This window comes from Adiantum capillus-veneris, chromosome 20, assembly GCF_014529385.1.
Source record: "Adiantum capillus-veneris isolate H3 chromosome 20, ASM1452938v2, whole genome shotgun sequence".
Lineage (NCBI taxonomy): Eukaryota > Viridiplantae > Streptophyta > Polypodiopsida > Polypodiales > Pteridaceae > Adiantum > Adiantum capillus-veneris.
Window position 1 is genome coordinate 93,915,510 of NC_140950.1, and position 23,010 is coordinate 93,938,519.

Consider the following 23,010-nt stretch of genomic DNA (forward strand, 5'->3'; position numbering starts at 1 on the left):
ATAGTCCTATTACCCTTTTGTGGGTCTTGACCCTTCCTTCATTTGAGGACTGATTTGGACCTTAGACTTATTACCTAGGAGTGACCCCTACCTTCTACCCAGGAATTGGATCAAATGAGAAAGAATGTTCATAAGGGTGGGGCTATGTAGTTTTTCATAAAAGATATCAACAATGGGCTATACACAAAAGACTAGAATTCTCAAGTTATTACATTCACTATATATCGTGTGAATTTCCTCCTTATAAATAACCTCTTGATACAATAATCTAGTAGAGTCCCATTTTTTGGGTTTGGATTATATTTTATGTTTTTATTTTTTATGTTTACATGTCAAGTGAAGAGTAAAACCGGCACAAAAAACAGAAACAAAAACAAATTTAATTTTTTAGTTAAAAGAGTTTTCATGAATGATCATGGTCATCCAAGAAAACTTGTACTTCATTCAATCTTCATGCAAGTTTCAACGTCAAGGCCAATGGGACTTTTTGAATGCAAATAAAACAAAGGGGTGGCAACTTGAAAAGTATGATCATGATCTAGTTAGCCTACCTATATGATAACATAGTTTAGGAATATAGTGAAGGCCCTTGTATTTTGGATCAATGAGAGGCAACTTAGCTTCAGGGGTGCATTGTGCAATCGTGTTAATGTACCACATGAGTTCAATAAAAAAAGATTTTAAAATATAAAAATTTTAAATAATTTAATAAAAAATAAAAGAGATTTATATTTATTTATTTATTTTAAATCTAAAATAAAAAATCATTTCATTCATTCAAATATGTTAATAAATTTGACTTTTTTAATTATCTCAAGAACGCACGTTATATAAGGAGATACTGAATAGTGCACCGTCGAAAAATTAACATGATAAAAATATTTTAAAGTATACAAAAAGTGATCTTCATTTAAGGAGGTGTTTGTCGAAGTGATATGAAGCTAAAAGATGGCCCTTACTGTCAATTATTTGACAATTCAATGATCATGGTTTAGAAATAATATATTGTTATTATCAACATGATTAGCTCTTGAAACAACCAACAAGGAGAGGAAATGACATGTTAACTTACTTTGAATTGTAAGCACCACCTTTGTTCCACAAGGAACAAAGAAGGTCGCAACAAAATGCGCAATTGTTATGCATGGGTTATGTTGTTTTCTTGAACCTGCTTTGTTGTGGGCAATAGCTGTGGGCCCGAACTACCAACTTCAATGTGACCAAACAAAGCGACGTGTAGTGAGAATTAGTTGTGCTTGAACGCTTCAAGAGTTATGTACGTTGACGTGCCTATGGGGATGGAGGAGCGTGTTTAGACGGTTCAAATGGGGGCATGAGTCACAAATGTAGGTGAAAAAACTATAGGTATGGGAAAGCTACAAGAAGGGGTGGGAGGGGGAAAGGGAATACTTAGGTGAAGAAAAGTGATGTGAAGCTCAAAAATTGGTTAGTAGGTTTGATTTACCTTGAAAAGGGTGGGGTGGGGCAAAAGGGTTGGAGGGAGGAAGTCAGGTAGGTCTAGGTAAAAGGGAAGGTTGGGACGTTATTGTGGGGGAAGTGTTACAACAAGGAAGGTTGTGGGGGAGGGATGGTTTTGGTTTGTGTGAAGAAGTCACTAAAAGGAAAAGGCTTACCAACATACTCTACTACCGTCTCCAATACTTTTTTTTTTTTTAATCAATTTCACGTTAACCAAGTGATACATCATAGATACACACACAAATGTGTGTGTGTGTGTGTGTGTGTGTGTGTGTGAGAGAGAGAGAGAGAGAGAGAGAGAGAGTGTGTGTGAGAGAGACACACACACAAAGTGCATGTGTATATACATGCATATATGCACACACATATACATACACACACACAGTGCATATGTATGTACACACATATGTACACACACAGAGTGCATGTGTGTGTGTATATATATATATATATATATATATATATATACACATACATATATATATATATACATACATATATATATATACATATATATATATATATATACACACACATACATACATACACACACATACGTATGTATGTATGTATATATGTATGCATCTACACATCATCGGACACCAAAAAAGCATCCATTAACAATTGCTCGACGAAAAAAATCCTTCCACTATTGTGTGATTGTTTTATGTGTGTATGCATATGCGAGTGTATCAATATCACACAAAAATATATTGTGTTGAGCGGTACGTATGTGTGTGTAAACATAAGCCTCTTTGTGTGGTGAGGCATTTCTTGAAAGGGAAAAGCATTCGCAATTTTTCAATGATGGTGGAGCCTCTATCGTTTGTTCGTCCGTTCAACACACATGTGCATGCACGCGTGCACACACACACACACATGTGTGTGTGTGTGTGTGTGGAAAGAACACTATTGAAAAATGCGGTTAAGAAGCGGTCCTCAAATTTCAATGTATCTGTAAATTTTTGTATAAAAGAAAGATGGAGATTGAGAGAAACGTGGTGTTTTTGAGAGAGAGAGAGAGAGAGAGAGAGAGAGAGAGAGAAGGGGGGGGGGGGGGGGGGGGGGGGGTATTTCTAATAATAAACAGAGAAGAAACGGAAGAAGTGCATTGGAGAGATAGATAGATAGATAGATTATCGTTCACGGAGGTCGTATATGACCTATGGGACCAAAAACACAACATTACAACGATTCATTCTCAGTGTGGGTTGATACACAGAGAGAGAGAGAGAGAGAGAGAGGAAAAAATTTAACATCATAGGAACATTCCCAAGAGAGAGAGAAATTGGTAATTTGATCAAACAATGGGGTATTGAAAGTTATGTTACAATAGAAAATGGAAAGACGTTAGAAAAGAAGAGAGGGGGAATGTGTGTGTGTGTGTGAGAGAGTGTGTGACAGAGAGAGAGAGAGAGAGAGATAGAGAATGTGTCTCTAGAGGGAGGTGGTGCACGTGTGGGAATTAGAAGGGACAAAGACGTCTCAACAATCTGCTAAACTGAGTACCCCTTGCTATTGCTGTGGGGATCATCCTTTTGTACTTGCCACGTCGGCCAGGGGTACACTTGTACTGCTCTGATTGGAAGAACTGTCCACGTAGGTTGCATTTGATTGGGTGGTGGAGGCTTATCGATAGCAGAGCCGCTACATTTAGCAGCGTAGCGACATGCAAAACAGCAATGCCCATTGCCGTGTACAATACAACGCAAGGCTGCTGTCTATTTCTAAGTAAGGTTCCCATGTCAATACTGTCTCTGTTAGAGCTCGCTCCCTCTCTCTCTCTCTCTCTCTCTCTCTCTCTCTCACACACACACGCTCTCTCTGTCTTGCCCACCCGCCTCCCCCTCCTCTTCCGCATCCACCTGCATCTCTTATAACTACCTTGACCAGATTTTGCCCTAATTGCAGTTGGGTTTGTTCTCTGTCTTGCTTACAAGGACAACTGATGGAGGAGGAAGTTATATTGATCGGCAGCGCATGCAACTGCAATTAGACAGAGTGTATGTGTGTATGTATATATTGTATGAGAGAGAGAGAGAGAGAGAGAGAGAGAGAGAGTGTGCATGTATCTACTCATTATATCGTCACCCACATCAGCCTTGATAAGATCTAGCACCTTCAAGCTGCTCTCTAATTACCTCATACTATTCTTCTGTATGCAGTCTCCCACCAATTGACATTTACCAGCCCATTTAATCACAATCAACAGCAATTAGCACACAAGCCCCATAAGACCTATACACATCCACACTAAGAGTTTCAACCTGTATTTGTTTAGTTTGTCTGTTGACATGTAACCATACACCGCTGCAGTCTTAGACGGCACGGAACAATGGCCGGCGCTGTTCATGCACAGTTGATCCCTGGCTAACCATAAAAGAGAAGATTATCTAGAGCCTATACTCATCACATATAGAGTGGAGAAGATAATTTCATACATGCAACTTGCAAGCCGATCATATCGACTGCGCGCCGCGCCGATAGCTCATGGCCACCGCCCACATCAAAGCAGGGAGAGCCTTGCAATCTCTCCATATTAGCATAACAAGCAACTCTGTTGCATAAAACCACCATGTGTAGTCCTCTTTCCAGCACACAACAATATCCGTCGCAATTACCTGGAAAGCCTGGACGAAATCGCACCGATCTTGATCATACGCAAGACCCGACTGCGTCGATCTCTATCAACAACCAAATCTGTAAGGATCATTCCACCTCCCCTGACAACCACTTTGGCCTAATTGTAGATAATAAGGAGCCAGCGAAGGAGCCCATTTCCCTCAGAATTTTTGGTAAGGTGATTTTCAACAACAAACTGGCATCCTCTGCAAGCTGCAGATGCAAAAGTAGCACCAAGTGTAATTACGATTGCGGCACAGGCGAGATCGGTGAAGAGCCAGAGGCAGTACTGACCGCATGTGACCACAACATGGTACACAATTTGCCTTGCTCTTTGGAGAGCTCTACAGGTCATGAGGACGATGAAAATGAAGAGGTTGAAGACATGGGCGTAGAAAATCATGACGACGTCGAGCCAGTCGACATGACCGATTCAACATCATTTGAAGATGGGGTCGACGAGGTCGAAGTAGGCGCATGTCACAAGATCAGCAACTCTGCAATTAAGAGCGGGAATATGAGCATGCAACAGGAGAGTATGAGCGTAAGCATTGGAGAACAGACGAAGCTTGCAAGGGGCCATTGGAGGCCTGCAGAAGATGAAAAGCTGAAGGAGCTGGTGGCACAGTACGGACCGCAAAATTGGAATCTGATAGCTGAAAAACTTGAGGGTAGATCAGGTGAAGAATGACGTTCCTTCTCTCTAGTGCATGTCAAGAATGACGTTCCTTCTCTCTAGTGCATGTCAATATGCTTCAAAGCTTTGTTGATTGCACATTTCAGTAGAAAGGTCGATGCGCGCGCGCAAGGGTGTGTGCGAGTGGGTATCTGTGTGTATGGGTGGTGCATAATTAGGGCTTCGATGGATCTCTCTCTCTCTCTCTCTCTCTCTCTCTCTCTCTCTCTCTCTCTCTCTCTCCATTGAAGATTGCCCTAATTATGCACCACCCACACACACAATTTTAAGCTCAATACTTGACTTATTCTCAAGAAATGGAGCTACAATTGATAGAGAGATGGATAAATGGTTAGATATACAGAAAGCTGATCGACAGATAGTAATTGATATAGAGATACACATACACTTGAGAGATGAAGAGATTCATCAGTAGAGGAGGAGAGGATAGAATTTCATAGAGTTTAAAACAAAGAAGATCGACAAACAGTCCTGCATATAGAGATATACATACACTTGGTAGATAAATTGGGACAAAGCTGATTGGTTGATGCTTTTTTTGTTTCAAATGATAGTTTCAAGTGACAATGAGATCACATTAACTACTTAAGCATTGATGACGCATGCTTTGTCGATATATTGTGCTTGCAGGAAAGAGCTGTCGATTGCGTTGGTTTAACCAGCTTGATCCCCGGATCAATCGCCGCCCTTTCAGTGAGGAAGAGGAGGATCGATTGCTAGCTGCACACCACGTATACGGCAATAAATGGGCCATGATAGCGCGCATGTTCCCGGGCCGTACTGACAATGCTGTCAAGAACCATTGGCATGTCATCATGGCTCGTTTGTGGCGTGAACAAGCACGAGGTAGTACATCTGGATCCATGGCTAATTTTCAAGGGCGCAGAGGTGGTGAATTGTCAAGAAGGCCACCTCATCACAACCTCATAAACCCTATTTCCAACAGACCTCTTCAAAGGGTTCCTCCTAATATGCTTCTTTTTGGAGCAAGCTATAACAATATCAGTACGCATGTACCACGCTCTCCATGGCCTCGACTTAGTTGGCAAGACGGCCATAGATTGCCTGTAAGTGGTGCAGGTAATAATACTCCTACTACTGTCGACCTTAGCCTTAGTCGCCCTTGGCTCGTCAACCCTATTACAACCTCAATAACATCTTCAATGCCAATTCAACATGTCCCAAAGGAGACATCAGCCTCAAGACTATTGATGTCATCACGGACTGAGCCTGGTAAGCTTTCTCCATCTCAACCATGTTTCTAAACAAAATTTTGAGTATTTATTTGTTTTCAATATGGTCACTTATAAAGTGAAATGGATTTTTATAAAGTTCAAATGGAGGTATCTAATTTGATAGATAGTGTATACACAAGAAGATTTAGAAATTTTCTCATGTAGGAAAACGGAGTCTTTCTCATTGTTTTTCATACAATGCATAACATCATGAGCTTCTACTCGAGAGGCACCCACGGGGCCGGCGGTCCCCTACCCCCGATCGTACCTAGCTAGGTATGCGGCGCCTCCCTTATAACAGAAGCTCATGATGTTGAGGTATGTCACAATGTGGGAAATATTGTGAGAATTTGTCCAAAACTTCTTGTGGTAGGCGGAAGATGGATCAGTGTGCCTCTATATCTAGATCTTATGTTGAATGTAAAGATAGGAAGGGTTAGATTTTTTTCAATGAGTTCAAGAAAAAAAGTATCACATAGCCTATAAAGGAGCTTGTAGACCGCCCGAAGTGGTTGTTGAGCTTTATATAGAGAGATTATATATAGCGCAACAGTGGTGACCTAGATCTCAATAAGACTTCAAGAGTAGGCCATGAGAGAGTGCGAGCCGAGTGTGCCCAGGGTTCAAGTGTGCAGGTACACAAGGTCTAAGTGCTTGTGGGCTATCAAGCTAATGTAGATGGGTAGGCCACCACTATATAGCTAGGGTTTTAGGTATTCTCCTCATAATATTATGCATTCTATGTGTGATGCATTGTGCACTCTCTAGCCTTCTCCCTTGGCTATGGTGTAGAATATGGCGTCATCGATCTATTTTTATAGGGGAGGGAGAGAGAGAGAGAGAGAGAGAGAGAGAGAGAGAGAGAGAGAGAGAGATTTTGAATGGACAAGTAAATTACTTAGGGGCTTATTAGATAAGCCCCTTTTAATTACTAGAATTTGGTAGCAAAAATGAAAGCTCATAGCTTATAGCTACAAGTATAGTAGCTAATTGTGGCCCTGTATCCTGAGGCTTCAATTCAAACTTAGCTGCAATCTCTAGAGAGATAAATTTAGCCTTTTTTCATTATTAAAAAATATCGTACCCTTTAATTAGTCCTTGATATTTTTCTGAGCTCTATCTTCGTGATGCAACCCAATCGTGAACAAGACCAATTGTAGTCTTATCATTTGCTTTAGGTTTCTCTACTGCTTTGAATATTTGCAATACCCCTAGTACTCATCAATTATATCATTCCTACTACTAAATGGAGAAAAAATCTTGCATATATTGTACTTCACATAATTTAAAAGAGTAGACCTCTTTGTTTGAGTAGTGCCATTTGATATCAAACCATGACATGTGTACATAACATAGTAGTCACTAATGTTAGCTCTCTAGCCCCAAAATTTTGAGACAATGCAAGATTCTATTCTCAGTATCTGTGATGTGTGACAAGGAAATGGAGGACTCTCCTCTAGTGCAGCGATCACTACACCAGAACTAATGGCCGAATTGGCCTCAACTCTTGGAATGATCACTGCCAATCCAAAAGCCTCAACGTAAAGCTCTAAGAATAAAGGAGCATCTGCCAAGTCTTCCTCTTGACCACTTCATATTGAGAGGAGGATAGTTTCTACTTGACCAAGTATTCCTGGACCCAACTTATAATTGTTCACTTTCCTTCTTTGGCTAGGATGTGGTCAAGTTGAAGGTTTTCCTTAGTTTCTTCTACCTTTGGTAATCACATTTCAATTCGAGACGACACTGCCCAGCGTAGTTCCATGCCCAAAGGTATTGGGCCCAAAACCTGGCGCCCCTTCCAGTATTTCTTTAATTTATTAAATCTTGAGCAAAGTACAACTCCGCTCTCAGACTCTGCATCCAGATGCTATGAGAAGTGGAGCCACTAAGGGTCCTTTTATTCTTACAAGGGATGCCAAAAAGTAGAGCCCCAAAACGAGTTAAACTCAAAAACTGGGTTCTTAAATCAATGAAGCCCAAAAGCAATTTGCACTAAAAGCAACTGATTCCAAAATACTTGCAAAAGTAGTCAATGCAATTTATAAAAATTTTGTACAGCTGTCAGCGCAAAAATCGGTACTGTCCATGCTGTCTGCCACATCAGCATGTCAACAAAAAAATTGAATGTCCGTACTGTTGCCATGTCATCATCCATATTGCATGTCCCACATCAGCAGCCATGTCAGCCATTCTACCCAAATCTGTACTACCATGTCATCACTTTGTGACATACCCCCTCTTGAAAGTATTGCCCTTGATTACACCTACAAAATAGGCAGAGGCCATAAACTATTTCAGCGGCGGACACTAAACCATTTCAGCAGACACTGACTCTAAGTATCATCGATGCACTAGACACGACACATCTAGGACTTGTACAGAGATGACAATCACGTCACATCACAAGATATTACATGACAAATCAATCACGGAAAGATTCATTCCAAATCTTAGACCATGACTTCCATCAACGTATTTAGTGATTGCATATAGATCCATTCTGGACCTCACTGATGTCAGATTAACTAATCATGTATTGCGGTCATGTCTATAGAGATTTTTGACTTAAGCATCGTCATGTGCGAGTAATCATTCGTGTCAAGCACTCTCGTATATGAGAGATTATTTTTGTGGATCCCAAGTCGAAGTATTTCTCTCATAAAGTCATTCAACAGAATACTATCAGTCCATCAGTATCCCTGAAACCCAAAAGGGAAATAATTAGTGATCACTTTATTCCATCGAGGTAATCTGTGACAAAGAAGTGGAGTAACTCCCCTCTTGTGCAGTCGCGCCTACACCATCTTCAACCTGCTAATCTGTGAGAACTCTTTGAATAGCCACTACTAGACCAAAAGCATCAAGGTAAAGTTCCAAATATGAGGTGTATCTGCCAGGTCCTCCTCCTCCGTTCATTTCACATTCAATGCCAGATGGTTCTTATTTGAGATCCACTATTCACTTTACCTTTCTCTTTCATGTCTTGAAAAGTCAGTATTTATTCATGAACGAGTATCTTCTCATGCGTCTTTTTCAATTCAGGTTCATCAGGGAGCTATCACTGCTCCAAAGCCATCATTATCATCTCATTCATAATCGTGTTATATGCTCATAAATAACAAGTTCTTCCATATAACATTGGTTTCATCCAAAAGTTCAAGATCTTTTTTTTCCAAAAGTATTAATATTCTTCCATAAATTCATACAGTAAAATAATGTTAAATTCATCCATAAGGTTCTATCTAAAATCTGTTCTAGAACGAGTATCTCCTCGTCCTGTTGTATTTCCATTTTGTCAGTTCTCCTTATTCTTTTGCCTTTTGTGGGCACCGTGTAGTGATATGTCTTGGTTCTCCACATTCAAAACAATTTCTTGCTTCGAAATATTCATCTCTTTGGTCTTCTGTTAGTCAAGTTCGTGTATCTATTTGTCGTCTCTTTCTGTTTTGACTGGTTGAAGGTTCATCCAGTAGGTAAGTTAAGTTGCTCAAATGCATAGCAAATCCCCGCTTAGCATGTCCTATCAATTCTTGAATGGACTTTAACTTCTTCTCAAGACAGTAGTCTCAATTTCCTTTAGGAAGTCCACAACCTCTCAATCTGTTCCTTAAAACTGACCTTCTTGAAAAAAGAGGTTTCAAGGAAAGTATCCCAAATCTTTCACGGTAATCATCCAAAGTGTCACCTGTGATCATCCAAATATGGTTCCAATCGATTCTCGCATCTCGTTCATATTCTTGAGTGAGCCATGAAGAAATAAAGAGTTTCTTGAATTTCAACTACTTTGATGGTGCTTCTTTTCTTAACAAGAGTCAACCACCATGTCCATGCATTGCCTTTTAGAAAGGATGTTGCCCGTCTAATCTTGGGAGTGCTCTGTATAGCGGCCTCCAGAAAATGCTATATCAGATTGTTGGATAAAGGCTAAGGCCTTTGGAGCATATCAAACCCTAAAAAGGTTTCAACCTTTACCGCTTTTCCACCTTCTTTGAATTCCTTGGCCTTCTTGCTGTTGTCGTCGAGAAAATCATACTTATTATCTCTATAAAAAGTGCTTCTATTTTTAATAAATGTATATTCCATTTGTCGTTTCTTGCCCTTTCTGTCCTCATACTCAAGTCAAAAAAGGATGAGCTATCCGAGCTCTCAGAAGAAGATGAGGGTGAAGTAGACAATTCTTGAAAACATACATGCTTCTTCTGTTTTCTTGCTTTCTCAAAAGAGGATTTTCAGCCCAAGTAACCAGGGAAGTCAGCTCCCTTGTTACGTTTCTTCAATTGCTTCTTCTTTGACCCAAATAGTTTGTTGACTCACTTGTCAATAATCTCCTCAAGTTCATCTTCAGTAAACATCCATTGGATAGGAGGTTTCTTGATTGTTGGTTTTATTGGGGACTTAATGGCTTTTTGCCAATGAGTATGCATTTCATCCATCGGGTGCCGTTCAAAAATTTGGCATACTGTGGATCCTTGGCAAATTGAAGCATTTGCTTTGCGCACTTGTCCACCTACTGTTGACGTTGCATCTCCATGAGTTCATACCGAGGTGGCCTGTACTCGTTCTCTGCTACTTTTCTTGAATTTTTTGTACTGCCTCCCACTTTGGAGATGGCAGATGGAGTCATTTTATTCTTTTTAAAATCCATATGTGCCGCAAGAAGGATCGGATTTTTCAATAGAAGAAAAAGCGGCCATGCTCTAATATCATTGTAACAAACTTGGGCACCCCAAGTCTAGGTTCTCTCGCGACACAATAGAGATTCACTAAGAAATACTTCACAACTTAAATCATAGTTCAATTCGAGACGACACGGCTCAGCATAGTTTTGTGCCCAAAGGTATTGGTCCCAAAACCTGGTTCCCCTTTTGCTATTTCTTTATTTTATTAAATATTGAGCAAAGTACAAATCCCATCGAGGACCTCTACTCTCGGACTTTGTGTCCAAATGCTCTGAGAAGTGAGGCCCCTAAGGGTCCTTTTATTCTTACAAGGGATGCCAAAAGCAGAGCCCCAAAAGTAGTTAAACTCAAAAGCCCTTGGTTCTTAAAGCAATGAACCCCAAAAGCAATTTTCTCCAAAAGCAACTGATCCCAAAAAACTGGCAAAAGCAGTGAACGCAATTTACAAAAATTCCGTACATCTTTCAGCACAAAAAACGGGATTGTTTGTACTGCATGCCACATCAGCATGTCAGAGGGGAAATTTTGGGAATGTCCATCCTACTGCTACGTCACCAATGTACCGCCTATCCACGTCAACATCCATGTCATCCATTCTATCCATGTCTGTATTGTCTACCACGTCATCACTTTATGACACTCCATATCCTCTAGCACTTGTTTCTTAAAAGGCCATATAGGACTCATGCAAAAAGCATTGTGAATCCTCCAATAATGTGGTAATTCTATTTTGAAAGAGGTACATCATTGATCTTCTCAATGATTTGGAAGGGTTCATAGTATCTAATATTTAGCTTTGGATAAATATCTTTCTTAGTCTAGCCTTCTCAAAATTAGGAAGTAATGTGTCTTCTTCCTTTATCTACAAGTCACGTTGATGCTTATTAAGTGTTGTCTTATGCCTCTCTTAAGACATCTACAAGGCCTCCTAATTAACCTTGATGTGGTTAGATCCCCTATAACATGATCTGCTTAAAGATCTTGTTCTTGCTGCACAAGATAGGTAGAACCTTCTTGCCACCCTTGAGTACTATCTCAAATGGTGCTTTCCCAATATATGTGTGAACAAAGTTATTATAATCAAACTAAGAGTAACATCATTAATTTCATAATCCCTCATTTCCCATTTGTCTATGGAAAAAATGAAGAGAGTTTCATTTCTTGTCCAAATTTTCACACACTACTCTCCAAAACAAGGTTTATACCTATATATGATCTTTGTTTGACACGTTAAACTTAGGGGTCCCATGAATCAAAAATATTTTTGTAATGAAATAGTTTGGCCAAATGATCGTCCTTCACTATCTTCAAGTGAGCTGGCTCACTAAACCTATCCACAATAGTGTAGATGCCATCATGCCCACCTTGAGACTTTGGGAGACTAAAGATAAAACGATCCATAGCAGCATTGTCCCACGATCCTAAAATCGGTCAAGGTTGTAAGAGTCTAGTCGCTTTGTACCTCTCATACTTTACTAATTTTTGGCATACCATGTGAGTCCATATAAAATCATCCACATTCTTCTTGAGTTGACGACAATAGAAATGACCCTCAATTGTCTTGAGTGTTCCATCTATCCCCCTATGCCCAAGAAAAGGCAGATTATGGCACTTAAATCAACACTTTTTTCCTCCTAACCCTTGTTACACTTCAATTGGCTTACCTCTAAGAGAATATTTGGAAACAAACACCTTACTCTTTATTCTTGTCAACTATAACTTCAAAGTGTGGATTTGAAGCATGTTGTTGTCTCCTATCATCAAACTCGTCATGAGATATTGATGTTTGGTTGAGACAAGAAATATTGTCGACTTTAATGATCTCTGTGTATGTGAGTCTGCATCAAGCAAGTACTGCTTGTTCAAGCGTACTTCAATGATCTTTGCACATATGAGTCTGAATCAAGCAAGTAATGCTTCCACTAATTTAAGCTTGTAAATATGTGTAACCTTGTCTAACTTCAGGAGAATCTGTGCTAAAATTTCTTTCTTGTAAATATATGTAACCTTGTCTAACTTAAGGAGAATCCAACTCTCATCAGCTACCAATTGACGCTCCTACATCAACACTACTCCAAACTGTTACCACATGAATTGTAGTACATCTCAAAAGGTTTTTGCGAGTCTAGAAGTATCAAAACATGGTCTATGGTCAACTTCTCTTTAAGTATCACTAATGTTGTAACCCGAATAAGTCCCCATGTGAATGGCATACCTTTTTGAGTAAGGACATGCATTAACAACGTATAAATCTAACAATATGATGGGTTAATCACTTGATTCACTAGTGTTAACGATGTAGTGGAAGCTAAGCTCCACAAAGTGTTTGATGAACCTTAGTTAATAAGACATAAGCCCAAGAATTTTTTTCATAATTTCATGCACCTTCTGCAAAGGTGTCCGATTGTGTGTAGCTTCATCATTGATGAGATCCATGCTAAACATCATGTGATACAATATGCCTCTAAGACGTGTATTTCATATAAAGAACTAGATTTTCTGTTTGTTTTATCATCACCAAGTGTTTCCTGGTGCTCTAAATACTCTAATGAGATGCTTTCAATACTCTTTATACTTAGAGAAATTGGTGATGTCATCAAAGAACACGTAATTCCCATACTCTTTATAGATTTAGTCCATCATCATATTGAATGTTGCAAGAGCATAGGTAATCCCAAATGACATGACCACAAACTTATACAATCCAATGACATGAACTTATACAATCCAATGGAAGTCTTAGATGTGATCTTATGTACATCTCTAGGAGCCCCCCTCATGTGAACCAATTGCAAGTAGCAACTTAAAATCTATCAAGTATATATTGATCGATGTTGGATATCAAAAACCTATTTCAATGTTGATTTCATTAAGAGCTATGTAGTCTATACACGTTCTCCATGATGGTGAAGAAATCAATAATAAATTCGGTTCAAGGATCAAACATGTGGCCAATAGGTCATTGACTTGGAACATCATCTCTCCTTACTCTACTCGACTAACTTTGTATGGGCATTTGTTTGGAGGTGAGCTTCTCAAAGCCAAATCTACGGTATGATCTTTAGGTTGCTTAGGAGAAATCTTGGAGAGAAGGCCTTTTCAAAAGCAATCATCATGAGAGTTAAGAAAATCTAGAAATTCTACCTCTAGCTTTGAAAAATTAGAACTCTCAGTCGTGCTCCTCTCTTTGATGAAGATGGTGTAAGAGAATGTGTATGTTTTTGTTAATTTAGATATTGTTGATGCCAATACAAGTGGGATATATTCCCTTTTACATTTTACATCAATTGAGTAGATCCTTTCCCTTAATATTGTGCAATTGAAGGCTCCTAGTTTGAGTATTTACCATGACGCTAAATTTCTATGTTGCCAAGGAATTCCTAAGAGAAGTCACAACATAGTATTAATAATGTAAGCAAGGTTTGTATATCAAGGGTGTCACTACAACATCATGGTTTAGTGTCACTAGAGTCGCATCCATTTGTGGCCCGAGCTCTTCATGCTTCACTCACAATCATGTTAAAATTGGCCCTGGCTTTGTTGTCACAACAAATTAGTACCTCTTGATCTTGTATTATTGTGCAGACTTTACAAAGCCCAATAGTCACATCATACTTAATCAATTTCACACTAGACCATATCATCCTTTACGTCCTTCTTTGTTTTGTTTTGCTGACTACCTTTGATGAGTCATGCTTATCTATTGGGCTAATTGTCTTCTTACTCAAATTCTTGGCCAGAATATGGTTTGTCTTTAAACAAGTGTTGTACTTTCTTTGCTTATAGCCCTCTACCTTCTATTATGTTGTCATTATTGTGGCTCACTGGCCGATAATTGGAGTTGATTAGACACCATTGTGAGCCCAATAGTAGGATCTCCAAGTCTTTGACTCATCACATCGATTAGAAAATTAGCATCATCTACTTGGACATAAGTAGTTTGCTTTTTGGCAAGGTAACGTTGTGGTCTATTTGTGCAATATTGTGTACAAATACATTAGGACATACATATGAAACCTATTTAAAGGCTACAATAGATTATTAAAATAAAACGCATAAACTATATAATGGGGCTTATTTTTAGTGCATTGAAGGTATACTCAAGAATAGTGAAGCATAGTGACAATCTTGGGGTGTCAACGACGGAGAAACAAACAAAATATTCGAATACCACCCTTGCCTCTTCATGAAGCAATAAGATTGACCACCATTTTTATGGATTCTCATTAGAAAATAGAGGCATTTTTCTTGGCCATGGAAGCTTTTGTAAATTTTCTTCCTAAGAAACTGTATCAAACTACTTAAGTGAATCTTCTCATCCTAGGTGCTGAATAAGTGCCCAAATTTACAATCTTGTCTCCCTCTTCCGAATGTTGTTGTCTCTCCAAAAATGTCAAAAGATCATATGTATGTGGTCTCAAAAGTGTGTGACCCTATGTCTCAAAAGTTTCTAAGAATTTATCCTTGAGATTGGAGGCATCCCTTCTCCGTGCGTATCTCCCATTCTTAAGGGAATCGATATGAATTTCCAAACATGTGAGGTAGAGTGTTGTACATTTTGATGTGTATCCATGCTTCCCTGCTCCAATATATGCATCAAAACTATCTACACCATTGCATATGGTCCAAAAGCACTTGCACCTGTTCCATAAGGTTTATGGTCTAAAAGTACCCAAATAAAATGCTATCAAACTCCTCATTTCCATATCTAAGAACGTAGGATTCCTATCCAACATTCCAAAAAAAGGTGGCATGTGATGCTACAATTACTCCATCCCACGCAGGTGAGATCGACTCTAAACTAGATAGCACTTTCATTAATTTGATTAAGTTGTGTTGACTACAACTATCAGTCTGAGCCCGCTTACTCTTTCGCTAAGTGCTTTGGCTCCCAATGCCACTTTTTATAGGCATCTTGACTCTTGCTTTACAACATACTCAAAAGCATATGATTTTAACAATAGGCACCTAGTTAAAAGAGCTGAAAGATAATGCCATCCGTAATTGATGCCCAAAAGCTTCCCAGCATTGAATCAACCACATTAATAGCATCCATACCACCATTCAGGAACATCTGTCGTTCCACATCAATAGCCTATAAGACGTGCTTTATTTTGTAGTCTAAATTATGGACTATTGTTAACTCTAGTTGCTACTCAGATCTTTCTTGGCTCCTCATCTTCCGATCTGATTGAGTCCTACCACATCACCAACTTGTGATGGTAGAGCACTTAAGCCATGGCTCAATATAGTTTCTAAGCCTTAAATTTCTCAATATACAATCATTTTGTGTAGTTTCCAATGAGCTTAAATTTTTTACAATAACAAAATGATCTCTTGATGGGTAAAATTGATTGTATGAAACTAATTTTGTAAAAATCAATTACTATTTTGAATTTCCTTTCTTTTCAATGTTAACGCAATAAAATATAATAAATAGTATTGACTAGTAGTCTTTATTATTTGGAAAAGTTGAAGCATCATAGACCAAACAGTTTTGTCCAATCCAAGAATTGAATCAAGATATCAAATGTGACTTTGAGAATCCAAAAAGATTGTGAATTCAAAAAATTGTACATAAATTCGATATATATCATGACATAAAATTTCAGATCAAAAACTCTATATAATTCAATTTTTCTAGAGCTATACAAAAGTGGAAAGGAAAATTTATTGAAGTCAATTAGACACCTTTTATGCATAATATTTTATGTTAGCTTAAAGTCCATTTCCTCCTCCTTGATGAAGAGCTTCCAGATCTCCCAATTAAAGAAGAAAATCTACTTAGAATATCTTGACAAAGAGATATAAACTGCCATATCTTCTAGATAAAAAAGAAGCATATTTTTCACTACAGGTTTTAAGCCTTAATTATAGTAGCTTGCGTTAATATTTTCATGTAAGTTTGATGCACATAATTGGTAACAACCACTGAATTTAGAAAAGATAAGAAAATATAAAATTACTCGAGAATTATATTAAGGAATTTTTGTAAGATAGTATGTCTAAACTTATAGCTATACCCACTTAATTTGGCCAAGTGGTTATTATTTTGTGCAATTTTTAGATTCATTTGATATTTCAAAAGTCATAGATATGTAATAGTCATGTTGCAATGTAGAAGAGTTCACCATTTTGAGGCTTTCAAAGAGTTCTTTTTTTTTAATATAGCAAAACTCACAATGGTGAGTGGACTATATTGACAAACCCAAAAAATTACAGATTCATGTCATGCTCATGCTGAGCCATGACATCTCCATTAGCCCAAATATCGGCTAACAGGGGAGCCACCCCAGGAAAGCCACATCCTTATCCTTGAGGACCGGTATCTATGGTGCCAATTAATGTGTTTCACTCGTCCGAGTTCTTCTATTTCCCAAGGGCTAATTAAATCGCCCCTCTGCTTTCATGTACTATATATATATCTCCATGAAACTAACTATTTCTATGGAGTTACTGAATACCCGATTGTTCTTGGTCTTCCATATCTATTTGAAGTAATAGAATCGAACAACTTGAGTTGCAATGATTAGCTTGTGGCTCTTGTTGGCCTTTCCTCCCAGGAAAAGGTCGTCTTTAAAGAAACCTATCTTCCTAATCTTCTGGACCCATTTGCAAACCTTCCCTGTCAGACCGCTAATCGTTGGGCAATCCTTGAAGATGTGAGAGATCTTCACTAGCCGTTTTACATTCAAAGCACGTATCAAGGCCAATCCCCCTGGCTAGGACCTTAACCCCAGTCGATAAAGCTCTCCAGAGTACCTTACAGAGAAAGACCTTCATCACCTACGGCCAAAAAAATGTTTAGAAATTCTAGTTAGGAATTCTCTATTATACCACAATTTGAGGTATCAATAGTTTCCTAGTAACCCATTAATGTGAAAATCCCCATGTTTCTTTATTGAGGTTGGCTAAATTCAATAAAATTGTCAAGGTCTCCTACAGTTACGGAAGATGGCTCGGCCATTTGACAAAACTAAGTCCTAGTCTTCAAAAGTAAAAAACATTAAAGTTAGGTCGCATGTGTAAGATTCTTCACAAATTAGTAGCAACTTAGCTACTAATTGACTTCTAGCTTTTAAAAAAAAGAGGAAAGAAAAAAACTTCCAAGGTAGAAGGTTTCTCACAAAGTAGCCTTAGCTAAAGTAACATGATCTAAAATGAAAATGATTCAAAGTAGCATGATGCAGTAGTAGTGTGCCCAAAAGGACTTTTTCATTTGTTTTTATAAGAATCTAGCAAGATGCTTAAGTTCAAATTGAATACTTTGTGCATTTGTTTTAGCTTAGTTAGCCCAGCGAATTTTGCAACGTAGCGAATTTTGCAACGTGGTGTATTAGAAAGTTTGAGGGGAAAAAAGTTCCACGTGGAGAGAGAGAGAGAGAGAGAGAGGGAACTAGATATTTTTTCCTTTCTCTGTGTCGGTTGTGGTGCGTCATTGGTGGCTGCATGTAGCTCTTCAAAGCTGGGGATGGGTGATGCTAACCAAGGAGATTGGGGCAGCAGCACAAGGAGGTGCGAGACAGATGTATTATCTTCTTATCCACAGCGACTTCTCAAGGGGGTGGGGCCAGAGTGTAGAGAGAGATTGTGCACAGGCAAGCTCGAGTGCAGAGGAGGAGGAGCGCGTGAACGGCGCTGCATGGTCTTTTTCTTCAGACTTCGAATCTGGGCTGCCATGTTCGTCTGAGGTTGAAGGCAGAGAGAGAGAGAGAGAGAGAGAGAGAGAGAGAGAGAGAGAGAGAGAGAGAGGCGAGGCGTTAAGTGAACGTGGGGCTGCACATTGAGTGAGAGGATAATCGAGAGGAGGGCGAGGGGCATGCAAAGGCAGCCATGGTTAGGGGCATGCAGAGGCAGCCATGGCTCTGCACAGAGGATGATAGAGAGAGGATGACAATGACAGGAAGCCTTCTTTTACCTTCGATTTAGGAGATTCGAAACGAATCTGGGTGACTAATTAATGAAAAAATTTAGAATAGACCTAGTAGTAGTAGGTAAAACACTTTTGAAAGACACATTTTGTACCTGGTTTGTAATTGATAACATCAATGATAATTTTGAATTTATACAATCGCGGGTTTTTTTTTGGTATGTGGGGAGGGGGGAGGGGGCCCTTAGGAACCATTCATATAACAGATAATAAAAAAACCTCTTTACTTACATGCTTAAGATAATAAAATGACTCCTTTTTTTTCACAACTACATTACTCAAATGAAAAAAGGCTATCTCTGAAGTCAAAAATATAGACACTTATAAAAATATATATTAGAAAATATTATGTTTGACAAAAGTAATCAATTCAAACTAAATTTGATGAAGGGCTAATGCATTAACTAATGCTATTGATGTTTTTATAACAGATAATACAAGCTTAAGTGTAGATCTTCAACTAGGACAGGAGGATTCTACAAAATCTCCACAAGCAAGTACAAAGAGGCCCAAAATAGACACTACTATGCATAATGTGATCGGCAATTCTATGCCTACTTCAACTCTATCGCTTTCGATAGAAGAGCATGGAAGGTCCGTTGAAAAAATCACACCATTAACACCTCAAGATGTGCAAAACAAAGAACCATTGTCATTACTGAGTGATGACAAGAAAGAAATTTACAAAGCCCACTCGAAAAACAATTCATATGTACAATATATTGACTTCTTGGGAGTGGATGCATTGTGAGACTTCTTGTCCCTTGTTCTCCTCCCATCATAGGTAAAAGGTGGCAAGCTTTCTCTTCAAAGCTTTTGTATACAACACTAGCAACACAATATAGGAAATTTTGTAAGAATATTTTTCCTGTAATTTCGCATCCTAACACTAGAGAAGATATTGTGGTGGATATATTTTGAGTAAGAAAAAGCGAGCAAGGTGACAACTTGTCGCATTGTTTAATGTATATGTTATTTGCGCTTGTGAGTTGTTTCATGTGTGGGACTAGTGGCAAGGGATCATGATGCATAAAAGGTTTTGTTTACTAGTTGAATGTATTTTTTAAATTTTGACCTATCAAAATATGAATATGTATGAAGTCTTCTATGTTTATTTTGCGTAACTATACTTGTCCTGTTTCCTTGATGCCATTCACTATAAAAAAAAAGATTCTTTTGGACTTACAGGATCATATCTGTAGGGCAGCAAATTGGCATGCCAAATAGATTGTGCTTCCATTTCACAAATACAAAAAATGATTGAACTTTCTTTGTCCCTATTGATGCAAATATAGCTCTAATAAGAAAATATCAGAACTAGATTTTTCATAACCTTCTCCTTGAGTTTCTCAAAAGATGTAATTTCTCAACAAAAAGGAAGACCTTGGTTAAGTTGAGTGGAGATGGTGTAATCTTTGGCAAACATATAGACAAATTGTTTACAAACATAATCCCAACAAGATCCTAACATCGTGAACCTCCCATACTAGCACCCAATATTTTTTGCTGTTAAATTTTGAGCGTTAGTGCCCTACGTGCCACTAGCAGTCGCCGTTGATCTAAAAAATGTTGAGCTTTTTAATGGCAATGACAGTTGTCACATAGGCAGTAGCGTTCGAAATTTATCGTCGCCCATATCTTAGTTTAATCCATAAGAATTCCTTCAAAGGGATAGTAGCCCTAGTAGTATGTGCCTATAATCTTTTTGTCATTTGTTTTAAGAGGTATCTTGGGTGATCCTTTTAGGGTTGAAATGCAAAAAGAAACGAAACTGAGAGAATTTCAAGTTTGTTCTTATTTTGTTTGGTTAGGAAAATGTATTTTTGTAGCATTGAATAGAAGGAGAAAGGTTCAAGAAAATAAAAGAGGGATGATGTATGGATGAGGTAGACGAATGTGCAAAGAGATTTTTTTGCACCGTGCATTGCTTGCAGTTGCTAGAGACCAAAATGTGGACGAGTGTAGTGAGCAAGCAAAAGAGCTTACCTTGCGGCTCTTGGGCTATTTGTGCTAACAATTTCAAGGTGGAAGCATCTTCTCATCGGTGTTGTGTGTGTTGCATTGTGGGAGAGAGAGGGGGGGGGGGGGGGGGGGGGGAGAGAGAGAGAGAGAGAGAGAGAGACATTTGACAACGTGACCCTGAGCTCTAGCTCCAATCAGGGCAAATGCAAAGTGGGTGCGGGAGTAGGATTTAACATGTGTAGCACAGGCATGACGGGTGAGACAATGGTCTTACCTTCGTCCCCTAGAGTTGGGTGCAATAGAAATAAATGGATTTTTTTAATACTAAAATGCCCCTCTAATTTGGAGAAGTTCCCACAATACCCCTTTGTATCTATTTTGCTTGGATTGTTCGAGATTTTCTAATCTTTATTCCATGTACTATTGTCGCAAATTGCCTTGAAAAAAACGCAATTATGTCTAAAATCAATGAAGCAACTCACCAACTCGAATTCTAGTTTTCCCATCTTGTACTGATAGACAATTTTTCTGTCATTGAACAAATATGATCTGACAACCTTAGGAATTTTGGAAAATTTGGAGGGCATTCTGGGAATTTATGACAAAATATTGGGGGTGGTTTGGGAAAGTCGAAGTTATATGCTGAACACAGAGTTGGGGCAGCTGGTAGGAGCACCGCAGGCAGGTGTTGTCCAAGGCGAGGCTGGCATGGGCGGAGGTGTGCAGACACCTACGCGAGCGCAGACACAGGAGCACCGCAAATGGCTATCCGAGATGCTCTCCCTCTCTCCTTTCCAACGCAATCGAGTGTATACTGCCTGCTCATCTGCTTTTCCTTGAATTAGCTGGCTTGGAGCGGTTGGAGCAAGACCATCTTGCTCTTGTGGAAAAGGCAAACCTGCAAGAGAGAGACGCGGATAGGTCTGCTGGGTAGCATGGACAGTAAACACGGATGAGCACCTGGGAGCGAGAGACGAGGATAGCTCTGGAGCGTATGTCGAGAGGAGCATGGAGAGTGAAGACACACACACCAGAGTGAGGGACCGAGACGAGTAGCGGACTGCATGGGAACAATGGGAGCGGACTGGTTTTGCTTTGGGAATGGCTCGAGTAGGAATCTTGCGGCCTAATTAATTAATGAAAGTTAACATGAACCTAGAAAGTGAATCTCTTTGGTGTAAAGTCACTTTTCTTACTATCTCATATGTGAGTTGTCTCAAGGCTTCAAATATTTGATCCAATTATTTAGTTGTATTGAGCTTCTAATTTGGAAAAAACAACAAATATCATCAAGGAAATTCCAAAAAATCTTTTGTGCCCTTGCAAAATTTATCTATCCTACTGTTAGATGCTGTAGGAGCATCAGCAATGGCATATATTCTAAAGGCTTTTCACCTAAAATAGGCAAGGTACAAGACTATCTTTCCATCTAATCTTTGAGGTTGACCATCCAAAAGGAAGCTACTAGGAAAAATGTATTCCAAAAATCGTTGATTGTATGACTAAAGAGTATCTATCTTCTTCTATGCCAAAATCCATTTGAAAAGTAGAAGGCATTGCTCCTCCTTATATAACATTGATCCCACCCCAATCGAATCTATAAGGCTACATCTGAGAATTCCCAATTTCATTCTAGCTTTGGATGCAACTATTTACGGAAAGAACGAGACTCGTATGATAGATTTCCTCCTTACAACATGATGATTGCGATGTTCAAGAGACTTCTTCAAAGAGTTCGTTTCTTTTCTGTGCAAGTTGTGATGATATCACAGATGTTCTCTTGACATCCACCTTAGTCGCCCTTGGCTCATCCGGTGCTATGCTACAACCCCATTTCCATTTGCACTGCCAATTCTACATGTTTCAATGGAGACATCAACCTTAAGACCTATTGATGTCATCACACTTTGAGCTTGGTAAGTTATATGTTCACTATGTTTCTAAACTGAAGTTTGAGCATTAATTTGTTTTCATGTTCACTAAAGTGAAATGGATTTTAAAGTTCAAATGGAAGCCTCAAATTTGGTAGGCAAATGTAGGTGGATAAGTGTGTGCCTTTTTGCTATATATATATGTAGACTTTATGTTGAATGTAAAGACACGAAGGATTAAAATTTTTGAATAAGTCAGAGAAACACATTGTCATGTAGCATGCAAAGGTGCTTGTGGACCGCCTGTAGCGGTGGTAGAACTCGATAAGGTGGTAGAGAGAGAGAGAGAGAGAGAGAGAGAGAGAGCCGAGTGTGTTTTGGGTTCAAGCGTGAGGGTGCACAAGGTCAAAGTGCTTGTTGGTAATTGAGCTAGTGTGGATAGATATGCCAACTCTATATATACAATTGCGTTACATTTATACGTCCGTATAACAAAAATTATACGTATAAAACATCAATATACGTCGTATCT

General features: G+C 38.9%; 1 protein-coding gene across 1 annotated transcript; it reads left to right on the forward strand.

Annotated features, from left to right (window-relative positions):
* Positions 1 to 3,255: 3,255 nt before the first annotated feature.
* LOC147432917 (uncharacterized) lies at positions 3,256 to 19,628 on the forward strand. Its single transcript, XM_086492662.1, has 3 exons — positions 3,256 to 4,781; positions 5,429 to 6,031; positions 19,077 to 19,628. The coding sequence occupies exons 1-3, from the start codon at positions 4,055 to 4,057 to the stop codon at positions 19,394 to 19,396; spliced, it is 1,650 nt and encodes a 549-aa protein (XP_086348788.1). The 5' UTR covers positions 3,256 to 4,054; the 3' UTR covers positions 19,397 to 19,628.
* The last annotated feature ends 3,382 nt before the right edge of the window (positions 19,629 to 23,010 follow it).